Source organism: Lissotriton vulgaris, chromosome 12 (genome assembly GCF_964263255.1).
Source record: "Lissotriton vulgaris chromosome 12, aLisVul1.2, whole genome shotgun sequence".
Lineage (NCBI taxonomy): Eukaryota > Metazoa > Chordata > Amphibia > Caudata > Salamandridae > Lissotriton > Lissotriton vulgaris.
In genome coordinates, this window is record NC_141700.1 from 505,052,263 (window position 1) to 505,073,050 (window position 20,788).

The 20,788-nt window shown below is 42.4% G+C and overlaps 1 protein-coding gene across 1 annotated transcript in view; it reads left to right on the forward strand.

Moving 5' to 3' along the window:
• The window catches only part of RANBP10 (RAN binding protein 10), a 652,739-nt gene that overhangs the window by 473,554 nt on the left and 158,397 nt on the right, over window positions 1-20,788 (forward strand). Inside the window, exon 10 of the mRNA XM_086945263.1 lies at window positions 15,404-15,599. Coding sequence (XP_086801389.1) covers window positions 15,404-15,599 — 196 coding nt within the window. The remainder of the gene's footprint in view (window positions 1-15,403; window positions 15,600-20,788) is intronic.

A 20,788-nucleotide genomic window follows, 5' to 3' on the forward strand; every position in this document is an offset into this window, starting at 1 on the left:
TAGGCACTCTAATTATGTGGGTGCATTGAACAATATTATATACTCCAGGAACTTGGGGCCAGATACTCTTTAGCGATTCTCAAATAGTGATTTTTTGCGAATCGCTATTTGAGAATTGCTTAATGGTATGTATCTAAAAATTCGCTATTTTATAGCGATTTCTTAAAATTCCTTAATTGCGATTAGCAAATTGCTAATCGCAATTAGGGAATAATTTCCCATTCATTTCTATGGGCCAGGAGGCCCATAGGAATGAATGGAAAGTTATTCTCCATTTGCGATTCGCAATTTGCTAATCGCAAATTGAGAATAATTCCAAGGGTGTCTTAAGGACACCCTGCTGCACCCCTGAAATTTACATGTGTGTGCATATGGCGCATGTAAATGACAAAGCCCTTTATGTTTTTAAAATGAAAACAAAAATAAAAGGCATTGTTATTTGCAATTGTAATAGCTCCAACTTTCCTACTGCGAGACCTATTGGCAACGCCAGTGCTTGTTATTTATGTGTTGGTTTTGAAAATAGCGAAATTAATAGCTTTGTCATTTACAAAGACAATACTTTTAACTTTCGCAAATGTGACACCTATAGCATTTGTAATGCAATATGTGTTGTATTTACGTGACTTGGATGTATTGATAATACGAATAACCATTGATTTTAATTTTTTTAATTAATAAAAGTTATTGTAATTTATAATGGCAATAGATTCAACTTTTGTAAATAACTTTTGTGAAGATTATGTTCAGTGTATTTTATTGTGACGAAAATCCAAGAACAGAAGTGAAATATTAACATCTTTATGTGACATTTGTAATAAAGCTTGAAACATTGAGAGAACATATTTGAACCAGTTGTTGTTGAATGGTTGCACAGATGCTGTGGTGGCGCTGAGTGATGTGGTGGTGCCCCTTGGTGGTGCTGAGTGATGCGATATAGTGTAATTATGTGGCATGTAACTAAGTGGCACTGAGTGGTATTTGGAGTGCATGTTGCATTGAGTACAGTGTAATTATGTGGCACTGAGTAGTATTTGGAGTGTATGTTGCGTTGAGCTCAGTGTAAATATGTAGCATATGTAAATATGTAGCATATACTTATGTGGCACTGAGTGGTATTTGGAGTGTATGTTGCATTGAGTGCAGTGTAATTATGTGGCACTGAGTGGTATTTGGAGTGTATGTTGCGTTGAGCGCAGTGTAATTATGTAGCATATAATTATGAGTCACTGAGTGGTATTGTTTGGAGTGTATGTTGCATTGAGTGTATGTAATTATGTGGCGTGTAACTATGTGGCACTGAGTGGTATTTGGAGTGTATGTTGAATTGAATGCAGTGTAACTATTTGGCACTGAGTGGTATTTGGAGTGTATGTTGCGTTGAGCGCAGTGTAATTATGTAGCATATAATTATGAGTCACTGAGTGGTATTGTTTGGAGTGTATGTTGCATTGAGTGTATGTAATTATGTGGCGTGTAACTATGTGGCACTGAGTGGTATTTGGAGTGTATGTTGAATTGAATGCAGTGTAACTATTTGGCACTGAGTGGTATTTGGAGTGTATGTTGCATTGAGTGCAGTGTAATTATGAGGCGTGTAAGTATGTGGCACTGAGTGGTATTTGGAGTGTATAATGCATGGAGTGCAGTGTAAATATGTGCCGTGTAATTATGTGGCACTGAGTGGTATTTGGAGTGTATGTTGCGTTGAGCGCAGTGTCATTATGCGTCGTGTAATTATGTGGCACTTAGTGGTATTTGGAGTGTATGTTGCATTGAGTGCAGTGTAATTATGTGGCCCGGAGTGGTATTTGGAGTGTATGTTGCGTTGAGCACAGTGTAAATATGTAGCATATAATTATGTGGCACTGAGTGGTATTTGGAGTGTATGTTGCATTGAGTGCAGTGTAATTATGTGGAGTGTAGTTATGTGGCACTGAGTGGTATTTGGAGTGTATGTTGCATTGAGTGCAGTGTAATTGTGGCGTGTAATTATGTGGCACTGTGTGGTATTTGGAGTGTATGTTGCATTGAGTGCAGTGTAATTATGTTGCATATAACTATGTGGCACTGAGTGGTATTTGGAGTGTATGCTCCATTGAGTACAGTGTAATTATGTGGCGTGTATTTATTTGGCACAGTGGTATTTGGAGTGTATGTTCCATTGAGTGCAGTGTAATTATGTGGCGTGTAATTATGTGGCACTGAGTGGTATTTGGAGTGTATGTTGCGTTAAGCGCAGTGTAAAAACCAAACATGTGATGTGTTACTAAGTTGCCTACAGACACGCATTCCAAAATTGTCTCTGAATTTTGTTTAAAAAAAAAAATCACACGCTGTCTGGGCACATTTGCAATTCGTGTTAAGTTTCCTTTAAAAATAATATAAATGCAAGTGCAGATTCTCTAACTGTTTGTCTTTAAACAACATGCAATCCCCAATTGTACGATTTCTGTGTTTATTGTCTAACATTTTTATGTACATTAACACATTGTGATATAATCCACTGGTCCCAGAAGGCTGCAAATTTAAATGCCAGAATGCAAATGGTGCCCGAGTTGCCCCCTTTCGTCTTTAATAATGCTGTACTATAATTTAGTGGATGTTCGCTCTGTGAAGTCTCTGCTACAGCGCAAACAACCAGGGAACGTTAATTTTGTGAAAGGGAAAGGATATTAAAGTTCATATCGTTACGTAAGTTTCTGATACTTATGACTCCTCTAGTGTGACTGTAAAGCTCAAATAACTGCAGTTTGATGAGAGCATCTGCGATGCAAGCCATGTTATTCTGTTTGTTTATCATACAGATATCTCTGCATTCTGTTAGTACGTGCATGTCAAAGTGCTGCATGCGCAGGTGATATCACAAAAGGCAAAAGCTAGTTGGATTGCTCGGTAAAGTGGTTAATACCTTTAGTGAATGTGCAACAACTCGCTGACTGTGCAGTAGAGCCTGGTGGGGGGCGGGATGCCAGCTAGTGGGAGGGAACGAGCCAAGCCGCGCTGGAGTAGCATCACAGAGAAGCGAAAGGGTGAGAGAAGAGGCATGGGGGTGGGGGAGAGCATTCCATTGAAGTGTGAAGCTCTCGTCAGGTCTGATGGGGGCGGGGAGCGGCATCAATGCGGGACTCTGCACACCAAGGACTCTTGCCTCGTGGCGCTCCACAGTGCCCTGCACTGACTCTCAACCCAAGAGGTTTAAATTGCACATGTGTGGCTGGGCGCCCAAGACGGCATGCACATTTTTAACAGTGCATTAGCCAGCCCTCCCTCCTCCCTGCTGAGTGACATGCAGCAGTCACTCAGCAGCGCCCCCGTCCTGACACTGTGTTCAGGACAGGGCATGAAAAATAAAATGGTAATTACCATTTTATTTTTCATCTCTAGGGCTTTAGGGGGGGGGGGGGGGGTTAAAAGTGCGGCGACGCACCTCTGCTCCAGTGGAGCGTGAGTTGTACACATGATACAAATACACTAACTTTGCATTTACAAATTGAAGGAGGAAGAAGGACAAGAGGAATAAATGATCTTGAAGAAACCTGTGCGAAATTCGTTTGCATTAAAGGTTTGGATATTATTTCAAATGTCCTGCTTCTGCCCAGTTATTGGATGAAATAACCCTCACAGTGTCCCGCCTCTGCCTTGTGCTCTAGGTGTGAACGCGAATGTCTCAACCAAGACCACCTACCTGTATCGCTCTCTCTGTACATACACGTGTTGTAGGAGGTTTTTTTGAGCACGCTATGTCTTCTGACAGTCACATCCAAATATACGAGTTACAAGAAAGGGATTCAGAGGGTTAACGGGGCACCAGACCCATCAAAACGCAAGCAGCACCGGGAGTCGAGTGTAACTTTAGCCTCAGACTTTGTGCTACCTGACAGAGAAACGTCCAGTGGGTTTACCCATGTGATATGGGCGCCTTTTAACCTGTTAGAGTGCGCTCCACACAGGTCTAATCACAGCAAGCCTAGAATTCTGCCACTTAAATACTGTGTGACAAGAACTAGAGATCAGAAGCGTCATTTGGGCACAAGATGGCTGCCTTATACGAGCTTGTCAATCTAGGCACTCGACTTGAACTGCCATAATCCGCGCACCTGTTTTTGTTGTTCTCCGTTCTTGTTAAACACTCTGTGCTTGTAAGAATGTTTTCGCTCGCTAAGGTTTCATCATGGGAGGATTGAGTCTACTATTACTGTAGGCTACAGTGCCCTGTTATGTGCAAATGATCTGCTCGCTCGTGCCGTACTTTTTTTATTTTTTTTATTGTAAGGATGCGCTGTGGTGTCCACTATGAAAGCTCCGCTGCGTGTTAGGCTGGTGAGTAGCAGCCCCTGGCAGTGTGCAGGGGTCTGTCAAGTGCATAACGTGCCATGAAGCGGCAGGGAATGGACAAGGGTACCTTTTAACTGCAGGGTATTGGAGTGTTGCTGATAACTTAACTCCCATGAAAACCGCGTTAGGGTGAGACGGCAACTTCGAAAATCAGATGCCATTTCTACACTTCATCATGGCCTAATGTGCAGAAGGTTCGATTGACCGCTTGTGTGGCGTTGCCGTGTTCCAGGCGCTACATTTTTGTATCTGTTGATACGCTGCTTGTGAGACATCAATCCTTGGTAAAAAAATATTGATTCTGTGTTTGTTGTGTTCACTGGGTGGTCGGCCTCTGTAGTCTCCAATCAATAAGGACTCTATTGAAGGCCTGTAAAGCAGAAATCAACTTCGGTCTTCGCGCCGTAGTGCTGCGACTAACTATCCATGTTAAGTGCACTCATGCGAGCCTCAGGAGACGGTTATTCGGGGTCAAAGGCAGCTGGAACCAAAAACAGACTAGGGCAATAAATACAAATCGCTAACTTGTGGGAAGCCTTGCTTAGTTAATATTGGGTGCTACTTTTTGGGAAAATGATTGGCATTGAAGCATGTTAAAGCTTGTGGGGCAAGTAATGTTAACCAAGACTGCAAACACTATTTTCCACTGCAACCCTAACAAGCGAGAAGGTGAGCGGCCGGGAAACTGAAAGTACGGCCGGCCGGCCAACCATGAATAATTAGGGGAGGAGAAGCCGCACAGCACACGCTGGGAGAAGCCCTTTGATGTGCTGTGCGGCCGTGAAAGGAAGGAGGGAGGGAGGTTGATGCGCATGCTTGTTTGGTCACGTGATTCACGTGAACTTAAACAAAACCGCACGAACGAAACCCTTAGTTTCACGAGCGTTTTGAGGACATGAATTCTCGCTACGCTCAATGCGCTTGCGCGCATTGATAGGTCGCGAGACCTAAAAAGGTGGGACACACAGCAAGCATTATCCGGTCAGAAGCAACGTTTTTTTAAGGATCCTGACAAAAGCCAGTGAGAAGCTGGAGGCAGGCTGTGAGCCTCCTCACTGAATACAGCATGTTGACAGACCACTCATGCGCTGCCTAGGCTTGACCTCAAGAGGACGACTCAAATGACCCAGTCTGTTACCATCCTTTATCGCTTTTGGACTCTACAGTACAAATCTTGGGAAGGGTTCTTTTAGCAAGATTGGAGGGTTGGTCCACTGCTAACAATATCCTTTCAGAGGGCCAATATGGCTTTATGCAAGGGTTTTTAAAGGTTGAACAGTGTCTGACTCTTTCTTTGATTATTGCTAAGAACACCAAGGCCATGAAGGGCTCATTAAATCTTGAATGTAAGGACTTGTCGAGAAAATGCGATACGGTTAGAAGATCTAAACTATGGGCTATCTTGGGAAACTTGTTGGTGGAAGAACCCTTTATCATTCTCCCTTGCTGCCTGCATTGAGACAACTCGGGCAAGATGCTCTTTGGTTCTAGAGAGGGAATGTATACCTTCTATCCAGTGTAATCAGCAAGTCCCCAGGGCTGCATTTTAGCCCTGCTTTTCTTTCTAATATACATTAATGGTTTGGAAGGCCATTTGATGCATAAGAAACTGGACTTCCCGAGGGCAGTTACTCGTTTTATTCCGACACTCTTATATGTGTATGGTGCTGTCCTCATACCTGGGACAACAGCCAGCCTACAAAGAGCGCTGGATGCCTTTGCCGAATTCATGTCTTCTATCGATCTGAAGATACATCAGAAAAAGTCCTTTATCGTCTGCAGGCCAAAGAGAACCAAATCCAAGACTTCTTGTAGGGGGTGCTCCTGTTGTTAGGGTCGAGTTTTAGCTATTTGAGGATGCCAGTTGACTCGCATCTGAACTGGGAATCTCTGTTAGTGCTGAGGGCACAACAAATAAATAGTTCAGATGCAGCGATCTTTTTTTTTGCTTCCAAGTTAGCTCATAGACCAGTTAGGGAGATGATAATCTTGCACAAAGCAAAGTGTCATTCACTCGCCACTTATGGTGCAGAAATGTGGGGATATTTTGATTGCTCCGACTCTAAAGAGTAGAAAGCAGCTTTTTGCAAAGATTACTTATGGTGCCACAAGATGAGCCCACTTTCTTTTGCCATTCGGAAGAGGCCATTAATTATCTGGAAGATACCCTTGGGCTCGCCCGTTGCTACTGTGGTTGAAAATCTGTCAAACCGCTGAGCTAGGGCTTTCTAAATGTATTCTTTTGGATTGCTTAGCTCTGGATTATTCAGTTGCTATTCTTTGGCAAGTGCATCAGACAAGCTATTTTAGTAGGCTGGGAGTACCAGAGGCTTTTTTTTAATAACATCGACCGAATAGTCCATTCGGCCAGAGCTCAGGTAAAAACAGCTTTTCATGATGGTGCGCAGCTTAGGCTCAATTTCAAAGCACACCAGCTTTCTTCCTTGGTCGCTTATCTTGCTTTATCCCCTAGTCACACACCAGAATTTTATTTAGCACACATAGAATACACCCAATTTAGGTTTTTTTGGCCTGGTAACTTTTGGGTTCTCTGCACTTTCTTTTAGCATTCCCACAGCAATGTAGGCACATGGTTTGAAAATCTTCCACCCTGCCCTGATACTTTCTCAAGGCAAAGCACACTACTCTTTATGCTTTTTTGTACACTTTATAAATCCATGAGAACCCAAATCCTAGTTCATAGTTTGCATTCATTACACCCTAACTCCTAAAAGATTGTTTTTAGATTTTTATGCTGCCCTGATTCCCTTGGGGTTTGCTATGCCGGGATCAGGTTTATTAGAGGGTCCTTCAGTATCAGGAACAAATATGGTTGACCACCCTTGACATAACTATTTTATATTTGTTATTAGGCATTTAAGTTACTTTATTGTATTCCTTCTTTATTTAGTTCTAACAAGTTTTTACACATGGAGTTAGTTGCCCGTTGTAATGTAATTTGCTCATTTTATTACTTGAAGTGCATGTGTAAACTGTTTTTATGCTGATCTTTAATGAGTGTTTTTGCGACATAAATGACTGACTGACATGGGGATGAGGAGAATCATTTATATAACAAAACTAATGATCCATATCAACTGGCTTAGACTCCATACTAATACACGTTTATGCAATATAGGTTACAGCAGCAAGAGATTGTGGCCATCATTAATGCACAAAATTGGCCTGGTTTTTGTATGTACATTCATCATTTGTGAAGTTGGATTTACGTGTTACTGGAAAGAACCTGATCTCATAATGTCCCCCATTGCTTGCACTTTTATAACACATTATTGGAGCCAGCCAATAAGTTTTCTGTACAATTACTGTAGCAGACTTGCAGAGGTTTTAGCACAGAACCAAATCCCTGTATTTGAAGTTTATCTAAATTAGATTGAACCCCTGTTTGCCAAGTCATGTTAGATAAAGTTTAGGTTGGAAACTTTGCCCTAAGCATCATTTACTGCTAAATGGATTCGAAATCGGTTTCTTACACATTATTGCTGCTATTGCAAGGACATTTCGAAGATAAAAATTAATTTTCTGTTTTGTCCACTTTATTAAAAGTTTAGGAAATCCAGATTATTCTAGTGCTTGCGAACATAGGCATACCTAATTACTTTGTTGCTTCTAGTATTAACAGAAGTAACTTTTGCCCTACTGTGTTATACACTCTGGGTATTCCATTTCAAACATTTATCTCTTGCAACATGAACTGTTCTGTTCTTTATAATTAATGTACCTAAATGGTGATAGATGTGTTTAAATGTTTAGCATTTTGTTACACTGAGGGACATTTGACAGGCTGTGGTGCTGTGTGCATAAGTTTAAATATTGAGTTTTTATGTAATTACTATTTAATCGACTTAAGTAATGTTTTACATTCTAAATGTTTAAATGAGTTAATGTATTATGGGCTAATTGGCAAAAATAAAAATAATTGACTTAAGTGCTTGGTAAGCCTGCTTTAGGAACCATTGCCATAGTCCGTTCTTGACTACATTCATGTTGTTGAGTCCAGAGCCTGTGCTGTTAAACCTGGTAAGAAGTTTTTTTTCATATTGTTGACCTGACGTTTGGCTTAAGAGTTTAGAGTTTGTTGAATCACACCATGGTTTTTTACTTATTTCGATATGGTAGGTGGCGCTCCATTCTCCTTAGCCCAGCTAGTGTTAGGATTGTATGTTTACATTGTCTTCAAGTGAGGGCCTAGTTTTTGAAGAGATTAGTTTCAGGTTATTTTGTAGCATACAGGAGTCTACTGCCTGCAAGCATTTGATGAGTCTTGATAACTCAAGGTCTGATATTATGTTAGTTTTGGAATAATCTGGGTTGCACCATTGTTAAAGGAGGTACGTTAATTGCATTGGCAAGCTGATAAAGGTGAAACACAGATTTATCGAAGAGATGGCGTTGAGCCATTGGACATCTACCTTGTGCAAGAATGATGCTGAGAGAAATTGAGGCAGCACCATGATATCTCTTCTGTCTATAAAGCAGGACTTAATTCATTGTAGTGCTATGCTTACTTTTCAGGGTCCTTTAGGATTTGGTTTGTAGTCAACGCTGTCAAAAGCTTCTGAGAGGTCACATTGTTGGAGTCTGGCAGCTCACTTGGAAGTCTGGCATCTTCTTCAGCAAGTCACAGATTCTCCTTAATTCTTTTTTAGTCAAAACCTGCCGATTTGTCAGAGGATCTGCTTTTGGAAAATGTGTAAATAGTGCTTTTTCAATATTTTCACCAAGAAATGGTCAATTGATATTGATCTATAGTATGTCATTCCCTTCTTCGGCATTGTCTTGATCTAGAATGTTTTCACTTCACTTCTTTAGTCAAATGTGATTCATTAATGACCCCCACGGTCAGTGTGACTGCAAAGGAAGCATGGAAGGTGTTTTGGGAATATATTTGAGAAGCAAGAGTCAGACTGTGAGCCAACTGTGGTTATCATTTTAATTGGTTAATTTTTTTTTATTGAGGGTGGATTGAATGACCAGAAATTTGGTTGTGTATTCTTGTGGAATTAATTCAGCTCGATTGCTAGTGGGATATTGCTACATACCACTTTTGCTAATAAGGGGGTTTCACGAGGTTGTGCTTTTTTAGCTAGGTGTCCTGCATTGAAGAGTCTGTGACGTAGTCTATGACTTTAAATTCTAAGACTATTTTAAAAGCTCTTTAGTTTGATAAGTGGCATCCAATACGCCTTGGAAGTAGGGAGATGTTTTTGCTTTTCTTCAAATCCAAATAGTTTTATTGTAAATAATTAATTGAAACATCATGCCCAGTATATCAACCCAAGCAAATGCTGTATCCTCTCAAATAGAGCCATTCTCTGCTCATACCAATCCTATAAAACAAAAGTCCAATAGCTTTCTTGTAATATATTTGTAATCCTCAGTTAGGCCATAGGAGTTTGTTTTATGCCAACAAGGCTGAGGGAAAGAAGTTTTAACTGTAAATCACTGCCCTGTGTAATGGTTATATACCATTATTGTTGTTTATCTCCCAGTGATGACTGATCTCTAGTCTCTGCGATCGGGTAGCCATTTGACACCGTATACTGTCTGTATATTGTTTAAAACTTGCAATAATACATTTTTTTTAAACCTCAAAGTCACTTCAACCCCAGTATTTGATTAACTGATTATGTAACACATTCACATAGCTTCGGACAGGAGCAGTCGTCCGTAGAGCCAAGCATCATGAAAACTGAAAGCACAGGTTAAAGGGGTAGAAACTATGTTTCAGACAATTGAAACTACTCAAACCTCAGAAATAGATCTAAGAAAGTAATGTACTGTCTCTGGTTGCAAAAAGGAAAAAGTTTTTCTGCTTTCCCTCAAGATTTCGAGAACCTGAGGGATGCCTCTAGTCCTTTGGCAAACAAGTCTTTCCCCACCTTCAGAAGCTCCTCTCCTCTGGACCATTACTTTGCAAAGATCTGATAACTGACCTGCCTGTCCCATTCTGAGATCTGAGACTATTATGCCATCAAGCTGTCCCACACCAGGCAGCCCTCTTCTTGGGTGCCTTGCTACTCTGATATGCATGCCTGCATTGGATCCTACTACTTCATCCTGCAGTCAGTCTCCCAGAGTTTCCCACATTTTCTCTCTTGCCCGCATAGAGCACACTAAGAACTCAGAGGATGTGGACCCTCACTCTATTCTCAAGCAACTATATTTTCTCCTCCAAATGAGTCGGATCACAAAGTGTCATCAAATTCTTTCCTCTGACTTATTGCTTCAATCAGCTCAACTGTCTCACTTTGCAGCTATGAGACTTGCTGTTAATAACTGCCCCCTGCTTTCTCCTTGTGACTCAGTCTTACTTTCATATTATCAGGCATACCACCCAGCAAGGATTTTTTTGTTTGTTCTGATTCTCCGGTTTGACTACTGCGGCTCCATGAGCATTGGCATTATTTCTAGCTTCCCTGGCATCAGACCCTAGTTGTTTCTGGGCCGCCTTCAAAATCATTATCCTGCCATTCACTGCCATTGTTGCAGTAGGGCTCTGGAGCTAAAGATGGCGGTTGAGGGTGAAGTTAAGTGACTTGACATGCTGAACGATGGAACGTTGGCACTCAAGACCACTCATCCAGTCTTGCACAGATGGAGTGGCTTTCATTGGATATATAAAAAGGAATTCTGTTTTCTCAGGGTTTAGTTTAAGATGGTGATTTGACATCCATGATTGAATTCTTATCAGGCTGTTTGATAGGAGGGTGATGTGACCTTCAAGTAGATTTGGGTATTGTCAGCGCTCAAGTGAAAGAGGATCTCCAAAGGTCACACAGAGAGGCTCAAAATAGAGATTAATACGTTTACAGAGAGGAGCAAGCCTAGGGGTTGGGGGTTCCATTGTTGTAGGCTCACTGACTTTGAAAGGGTAGAGAGGCCTTCAAGGGAAATACTTCATAAGAAAGATCAGTTGTTCGATATGTTTGTGGGATAAAATTAAATACCCAATGTATCAATCATATGGTTCAATGTACACAATCAATTTAGGAAACACATAAAAACATGTAAACGTATAAACAACAAAACACAAAGGTGTATCAAAAGAAGAATTTTATCAAAGATTTCATTAAGTCAGCAGTAAATCAAAAAAGCAGGTAAGGAGATGCTGATATGAAAAGCATAATGGCAGAAAATCAATAATACAGCAAAACCTAAAAAGGACATCTATCTCAAAACAAGAAGTGAGTTAAACACTGTGGAGATAAGATGTGGGTCGACGTTTCGGTCTCTCTACAACAAAATTATCGAGACCATCTTCAGGACTGTTGTCATTAAAACACTGCTGTGAGCTGTGCTGTAATCTAGATTTGAATAAGATACCACAATGTTGGTCTAAAGATAAAATCGGGCGTGGGGCACCGAACGGGGACACAAGAGAAGTTGAGTGCAGTTCAAAAATGCTGGTAGTTCAATTCTGGACGGCAGATCGCCTAAAGAATTAGGTCTCTATAGTATAGAAGATATGGACCAAGGATCCTTTTTAGTATATAAAATCTGTGTCCATCGATTTAAAAATCTTGTGGGCAAGCGCAGTTATCCAAAAGTGATTACTGGGCGATTGGACGTATCGTTTTCCGTTTCTCTTGAAGATGAGAGAGACGAGTCGGAATCAATTCAACCGGGCACACGGGGAAAGCCGAGCTTTCCCCGTGTGCCCGGTTGAATTGATTCCGACTCGTCTCTCTCATCTTCAAGAGAAACGGAAAACGATACGTCCAATCGCCCAGTAATCACTTTTGGATAACTGCGCTTGCCCACAAGATTTTTAAATCGATGGACACAGATTTTATATACTAAAAAGGATCCTTGGTCCATATCTTCTATACTATAGAGACCTAATTCTTTAGGCGATCTGCCGTCCAGAATTGAACTACCAGCATTTTTGAACTGCACTCAACTTCTCTTGTGTCCCCGTTCGGTGCCCCACGCCCGATTTTATCTTTAGACCAACATTGTGGTATCTTATTCAAATCTAGATTACAGCACAGCTCACAGCAGTGTTTTAATGACAACAGTCCTGAAGATGGTCTCGATAATTTTGTTGTAGAGAGACCGAAACGTCGACCCACATCTTATCTCCACAGTGTTTAACTCACTTCTTGTTTTGAGATAGATGTCCTTTTTAGGTTTTGCTGTATTATTGATTTTCTGCCATTATGCTTTTCATATCAGCATCTCCTTACCTGCTTTTTTGATTTACTGCTGACTTAATGAAATCTTTGATAAAATTCTTCTTTTGATACACCTTTGTGTTTTGTTGTTTATACGTTTACATGTTTTTATGTGTTTCCTAAATTGATTGTGTACATTGAACCATATGATTGATACATTGGGTATTTAATTTTATCCCACAAACATATCGAACAACTGATCTTTCTTATGAAGTATTTCCCTTGAAGGCCTCTCTACCCTTTCATTTGAATTACCCAAGCCCTCAAGGGTATAACTGGGTTCCTCACTCTCTGCTAATTCACTGACTTTGAGGCAGAGCACCCAATTTTTACTACATGAGTGGTTTGTCAGAAAGGAGGTGAACCAGTTAAGGGCTACACCTTCAATTGTTACTGATGTTTATTAGACCATGGTGGTGAACTGTGTCAGACATGTGTTTATACTGTTAAGGATGGGGAGAGCATTGTTAAGGAGCGGCAGAATTGCAGTCTCAGTTTTGTAGCCCTGTTTGAAGTCAGCTTGGAGAATGTCAAGTAGCTTGTTTGCGTGGATGTGAGATACAGTTGGGAGACGATTCAGCTTTCAATCAACTTAGAATGAAAGGGTGGAGACTGGACAGAAGTTGTGAAGGCCTTTGGGGGTCCAATGATAGTTCTTGGTTTTTTAGACATACTGAGCAGCAGCGGCCAGCACAGGAATGCGCGGTGAGGCAGGCGGCGGGGGGGGGGCGGGGTGAGGAGCTAGGGAATAGGTATAATTAATGAAATAAATAATACCCATTCTGTCGTTGGTCAACTTCCTGCCCCGCCCTACTGCGCTTACTTGTGCCTGCTCCCGCGGAGACTGGGATGCACCCTGTTCAAGGGAGCAGTTGACCAGGGTGGAGCAAAAGTAGAGTAACTGTTTGGAGAAGGGTTTACTGATGGAGCCAGCAATGTCGTCACAAGGGTATTTTGTGGGTTTCAGCTTGGATATGGTGGTCTCTGTAACTGGGCTGAAAGAGGACCAGGGACATTGCACTTTGCTATATAACTTCTCCTCAGCTTTATTGTTATAGGTGGCCGGCAGGGAGATGTTTGTAAAAAAACTCCACAATGTCGTTGCATGAGTCCTCGGAGGACTTGGGTGGGGTATTGGAGGAACGGTTCTTAGCCTTTTGATTGCTTCAAAAAGGTCTCTTCTTTGAAGTGTCCTGGAGGGATCCGATATGTGATGACTCGACTCTAAAGATGTCTTCATTTAGTTGTCTCTCGCAGAGCTCAGTCTAGCTTGACTCAGAGGTGAGGATGGTTGTCTCCATTCTTTCACAAGTTTTCTGAAAGTCTTCCTTTCTTCCTATAGGTTTTTTGAGAACCATGTTAGACGGTTTGGGTCTGATGCACTTGCTCTTGAGAGGTGTACATTTCTCTATCTAGGATTCCATGCAGGTATTACATTTGTCAGTGGCCTCATAGATGTCAAGTTGAGAAACTACTGAGGCGAGATTTGGGTGAACAATGTTTGCAATGGCTTTTATCCTAAATCTACTTGGGTCTCTAAACCAGATATTTCCCTTCTTTGGTTGACCTGGGGTTTTAATGCAGGTAAAGAACACAATGAAGAGGATAAGGTGGTGGTCAGACCGGTCTACCAGGATAGGATCAATGATTGTTAGGTGTGGAGCTCCGGAAATCATCCGATCAAGAGTGGAGCCCTTGCAGTGGGTGGGTTTTTAGCAGTGTTGTTGGAGGTCATGGTCGCTACGAAAGGAGTAGGCGTCTGTTTGTTGCCCTCGGTACCCCAACAAAGATTGAAGTCACCAAGCAAGATAATCCTGTTGGAGTTCGTTAATTGACAAGTAAAGGACTCCATACATTCTTCAACAAAGGTGTTTTAATTTTGCCATGGGGTCATAAATAACATTCCCTGTGAGGTCGGTAGCCGTGTGCAGTTTGACTTCCAGAGACATACCCTGGAAGGATTGATAGCGGTTCAGGGGAAGGAGCTTCAGGCTTAGTGAGTTTCTGTAAATGAACGCTAGACCTCGACAATATCTGTCTTCTTAGTCTCACAACAGAATGGAGTGGAGTAAATTGGACGTAGTGGAAAGAGCAGAACATTGAGGAATCATTAAGACAGGTTTTAGTGAGAAACATGATGTCAAGGTTAAAGTCATTAATCAGTTCTGATATCTCAAGGAATTACTGATCACCAGAGAGGCTAGGTCCACCATCGGTTTAAAGTAAAACATCTTAAAGGTGGAATTGGAGGACCAGTCGACTGCATTTATTATGTCCTCCAACCTCACTGCCAGAGAAAAGAGCCTTAAATTCTAATGCCATGTGTTTGGATGTGCTCTGAATAAGTTAATATCAGTACCAGCTTCCTGCATTATTGAAAGATTTTGTGAGGCCATGGAAACAGTAGAGAGGATTAAAGAATGAGTGTTCCATCATAGTTTAATTAACCTCCACCAGGCACTGGGTACACTGCTTCAGTAGATAGCAGGAAAGGAACCAGACTTAATTAAAATCTGCAAAAGATCTTTTATTATTATCCCTGGGTCTTATGGGTGGATAACATTTCTTTGCTACACAATCCTTTAGTTTTGAGAGGTCACCCGTAGGCAAAATAGTTCCAGAACTACGGTTTTGTTTTTGATTTACCTCCTTGATCGTTTCCACAATACATTTTATAATGGATATATCCTTTATAATGATTTATGAAGCAGGTGTTTCAGATCTCTTGTAAATCAAGAACTCGTCTTTCAATGAATTATGGAATATGCTCTCACAGCAAAGACTGCCATTTTCCTGTAATGTAGAATGAACCTCGTCTTAAAGTGACTTTTGTTTTGAATAAATCTTTTTCACATTTTGTTTTTCAGGCGTTGACAGTCCCAACTGTAGCAATGGCATTGCAACCACAAAAATCAAACCAAGCCACAGTCGATACCCAGGCCTTAGCTCATCGTCCTCATCATCTTCATCATCCTCCCCTTCATCAGTTAACTACTCCGAATCCAATTCCACAGACTCCACAAAATCTCAACAGCACAGCAGTACGAGTAACCAAGAGACCAGGTATGTGGCAGTAGGATGGGATTTGGGCTCTCTTCCTCTCTTAAGTGTTATTTTACAAGAAAGTGTATGAAGTGGGTGGTAGGCACAGGAATGGGGTCCTTTTCATTGCCTCCCTTCCCATTGATTGTGGTTTGTTAGATAGTTCATGCATGGGCTTCTGCTACTAATTTCAAGTTCCCACTGATAGGTGTTGGATAAGAACTAGCAAGCAGTGGTCTATGTTCTGGTAACACCTCCTAATTTCAGTTTACTGTAATACATTTCCTTTAAGGACTGTGGGAAGTGGGTGCCAGTAGCAGAATGATCTCTCAGGTCTCCTCTCCTCCATGACTATTCTGAAAGATCCATAATCGGGTGTAGAGGGAAATGGGTTTATTCAAGTATGATTCATGGTCCTCAAGGCAGTCTTCTGCTGCATGTTCATCTCTCATACTGATGGTGGGAAGCCATGCTCTGGGATAATCTGTGTAGCTACGGCATGACTGCCATGAACCTGCATATCTATCTAACTGTGCATATATTCCTCCTTTACAGCATTGTCATTAGGAAGTGTGTCCTGTTAGCAGCAGGTATATGGCATGTAACTCTAGTCCTCTCCCATTTGGGCACCCAGTTATACATTTCTTTACTATGTATGTAAGGTGCATTAGATGTTAACTAGGTTCATAATTTCACTTCTTTTACATGTCCTTGGTGATGGTTTTGTGAGATCTATGAAGTGGGTGCCGAGGCACAGGAAGCTATTGTAGATTAACTTAATTTTATTTTTGAAATGTTATTGGATAGCTTTTTTTAAGGGCAGATGGAAGCCAAAATGTTTGCTTGGTACTGGGAAGGTAAACTTTGATTACACTGGCCTTGTGTACATTAACACTAAAAGTTGTTAATGAGTCAAATTTTTGAAATTTTCTGAACATGATTGGTATTAGGCGGAATTTGAAAGGTAAAGATGTCCAAATTCCCTGGGCAAAAACCGGAAAAGGCTGTCAACCAAAGTTTTTCTTTAATATATGGTACATTAAGTAATATAATTGCTATATTTGTCGCATTTGTTGACTGCCGTGCACATGTGGACTGCATCAGAGCTCTGCAGCATTCGACCCCCACGCGGCCTACGATCGGGAAAGAACGCAAATGGAGATCCAGTAGACAACACCCACGGATCCTAGGAGCTGGGTTCCGCTTACCCGGCGCAAAATACACGCCAATCGAGAATGACCATCTCTGTTTGATGGAGACAAAAAAGGACCTTTTCTGTTGCTCACTCTAACACACCGAGGTGTGTAATTTGTGCCTATCCCGGAGCACAAAGAAGACAAGTGTGCGGCTTGTGCATTGTTCAAAAACAAGAAAACACTTTGAAGCGGTAGGAATTGACACCTGACACACACCATGGAACTGGCGGCTGAAGAGTAGTTCTTGCATGACAGCAATGTGGAAATTAAAGCAGCTGCTCTGGTAGGAGGTGGGAGGGTCATTGCCAGTCCCCACTGTGTTGCTTTGATTCATCCTCTGGGAAAGAACAAGCTCTGGTGCATGACAAGGGGCTCACATGGCCGAGGCTGATCCCTGGATCTGTACCAAGGACCACGGCGACGCCATGTTCTGTGAATTTTATCGACTCCTGTGTAAAGAAGATCTTACACTCACCACCACCACCCAGCCACGGTACGCCACAGCCCTCGAGCTCAGGCCGGTACCGTGACCATGCCTTGGAGCCGAGAAGGGACGAGAACATTCTCGATCCCAATCGGGCAACAAGGCCACAGCACAGGGAAGGATCAGGTATTATGCCGGCACCTAAGCACAATTTGGCATCGACTGAGTCACTGTCCCAAGTTGGCACCGGCAGACACATCGGCACCGAAGGATGCTAAGCAGGCTGTGACTCAGAGAAAATCATCGGATCCGAAAAAAGCTCTGGCTCAAGTGCATAGGAATTGAAACAGTCCTAGGACTGAACTACAACATTGACACTCTTCTGGCCAGAAGAAAAGTCGAATCTCTGGGATTCCAAAGCCACACAATTTCTGAGGACATTCCACCGGCTCCAAAGAAACAAAGATTCAGACACAAAGAGCAAGTGAAGACTGAGGCATTGTCTTTGAAGGGCTGCAACAATTTATGCAGGAAAAACGTAAAGAAAATGCCAAGAGGCAGGTTCAGTACAATCCTTGCCACAGCTTCCTCCCAAAAAAAAAAAAAAGTGGAACGAGAACACAGACATACAAGCCTAATTATGTTTAGCCCCCCCCCCCCCCTAGACACCACAAACACACTTACCCTCTCCCCAAGAGGGGAAGATACAGGACACCCGCCATACCCCTGATACATGGGATGATTATGATATGGGTCTGCCTCCAGGGGACACCTCCTCATACCACAGTGTTGTCCAAAGAGCTGCGGAGTACCACAAACTCCCCATACACACTACTGAAGAGCCAGCTGACTTCCTAGTGTAAATATTTTCGCGTACAATTCAATATAAGCCAATGATTGGATCCGTCATCAATATATACAAAGACATCTTCAAAGATCCAGTCAAATCCAGGGTCCTATCTCCTCGCACTGAAAAACATAAAGGCCATCTCCAACTGACACTATTTTCATACAGGGACCTCCCCCAGCAGATTTCCTTGTCGTCACCAAAGTCAGGAAAAGAGCTGCAGCACAAGCTACTGGAGAGGCACCTCCTCCAGACAAAGAGAGTAAAAGAATTGATACAGCAGGCAAAAGAGTAGCAGCAGGGCACAAACCACTGAAAGATAGCCCATTCAGGTGGCCTCCTCCCTATACAAAAGGGCTACCATAGATGAGATGCATGACCTGATGCAACATCTCCCAAATGAACACAAACATCGAGGGGTAGACCTGGTGAATGAGGAAAGGCAGATATCAAATGCAACAATAAAATGTAAATTAGACTGAGCAGACACTGCGTTGCTACGCAAATCAGGGTTCAAACACAAGGTGCAGCAGCATATTCCAAATGTCCCATTCGATGGGGAAAACCTCTTTGGGCCCCCTGTGGACACACAGAAGAAAAAAAAAGGACACCGACACAGCCAAATCCATGGGTGTGCCTTACAAACATCATCTCAAAAGCAACAGCCCCTTCTGCTTTGCGAGGGGCATCAAAAGCCTTTACCACATAAAACAATACATATCCGCACTAGCTGCAGCACTATTACCAGCAATGGCATGGATTCTATTGTGGAGGCTACAAAAACAGGGGCTGAGGTAGAGGTACCCCCAACAAAAGCACCTCCACACCACCAACTAAATGACTTGCCCACACTTCACTCCGAACACAAAACACCTGTCGGGAGAAGGCTACAACAAATCCACCACTCGTGGCCAAATCAGATCAATGGGTACTACAAATAGTCAGGCAAGAATATTGCCTAGAACTAACTCAACCGCAATCAAATATCCTCCCAAAATGGCAGCTGTTTTATCCACAAAATATACATCTACTAAAAAAAGAAGAAAAGATGTTGCTACTAAAAGGGGCCATAGAACTAGTCCCACTCAAAGATTACAGCAGAGGTGTCTACTCCCTTTATTTCCTCATATCAAAGAAAGACTGCTCACTACTGCTTAGTCGATGCATGCTATCCGAACACTTCCTTATGGTAACATTGCAAGATGTAATGCCACTACTACAAAAGAGCCACTTCATTATACCTGAAGGACGCATACTTCACATTCCAATCCAGCCAGTGCACCGCAAATACCTACGGTTTGTGATAAGTGGACGTCCTTATCAATTCAAGGGGCTACAGTTTGGGGTAACAGCAGCCCCAAGGGTGTTCACAAAACTCTTAACTGTATTAGCAGCAAAATTATGAAGAGAAAACATACATGTCTTTCCCTAGCTCGACCATTGGCTGAGCAAGAGTCCAACCAAAGCCAAATGTCTACTAGACACTCAAAACACAATAAACCTAATTCACCAATTGGGCTTCGCTATCAATGCAACAAAATCGCATTTCAACCCACTTCATGTACAATCGTTCAATATCGGGAACAGCTTACCCCAGTCCCCAAAGGGTTCTCAAGATCCAGAACCGCTTGGTCTTTTTCTACCACATCATCACGTGCCAGTCAAAACGGTGATGCTCCTACTAGGGATGATGGCATCATGCATAGCGATTGTGCCACATGCACAACTTCACAAGACCTCTCCAAGAATGTTTAGCATTGCAATGGTCACAAGCAGGGAGGAAAATGGAAGATTTAGTGTTGGTTTCACCCAAGGTCCATCAGGCATTACAGTGGTGGAACACCTCAAACATACTAAAGGGAATAGCCTTCATGGATCCAATCCTGCAGGTAACAAACTCAACCGATGCATCACCAACAAGTTGGAGTGCTCATATGACATACATTACGGGTCAGGGACACTGGACCTCACAACAGACAATGCACATCAGCATGCTGGAGCTTTTAGCCATCTACATGGCTCTCAAAGTGTTCCTAACAGACATTACAGTGAAAAGTGTCCTCCTTTGAACAGACAATAAGAAGGCAATGTATTACATCCTGAAATGGGTGGACATATTCCATACCACTGTCACGACGTGTGCAGGAAATGGCCAGACAAACACAAAATCCTCCTCCTGTCACAATACATATCAGGGCAGAAGAACTACATTGTGGTCCTGCTTAGCAGGACACAGCAGCAAGTTCACGAGTGGGGAAATAGTCACTTCAATATTGCAACAATGCTTCCCCCGGTGGGGAACCCCTGCAATAGATCTGTTCACCACCACCGAAAATTCAAAATGCCAAAGCTTCGAATCCAGATATCCACACCCACTATCCAAAGGGAATGCTCTATGGATGAACTGAGCTGTACAAAAGGGGGTGGGGATGGACGGAGCATCTGAACCAATCAAACACTCACACCCAGTCAAAAGATCTAGGTTTGATCCATCACCGTTCTTTAGCCCACTCTGCCACCCCAGTTCAGACATGGCTATATGCAAATCAGTCTGACCCTGTGCCTCATGGGAACAGTCCAGCCCGAACTACCAAGCCATGCCTTCCCTGGACCGGAAACAAGCTTCCGAGGACCGGTTTCTGGCATTTCAGCCGTCTTCAGCCCGGCTTGCTTGAATCCAGTGGCAAAGTGAGCAAAGGACTGACGTCTGAGCATACCCTGCCAACTTATGGCGTACAAAGCG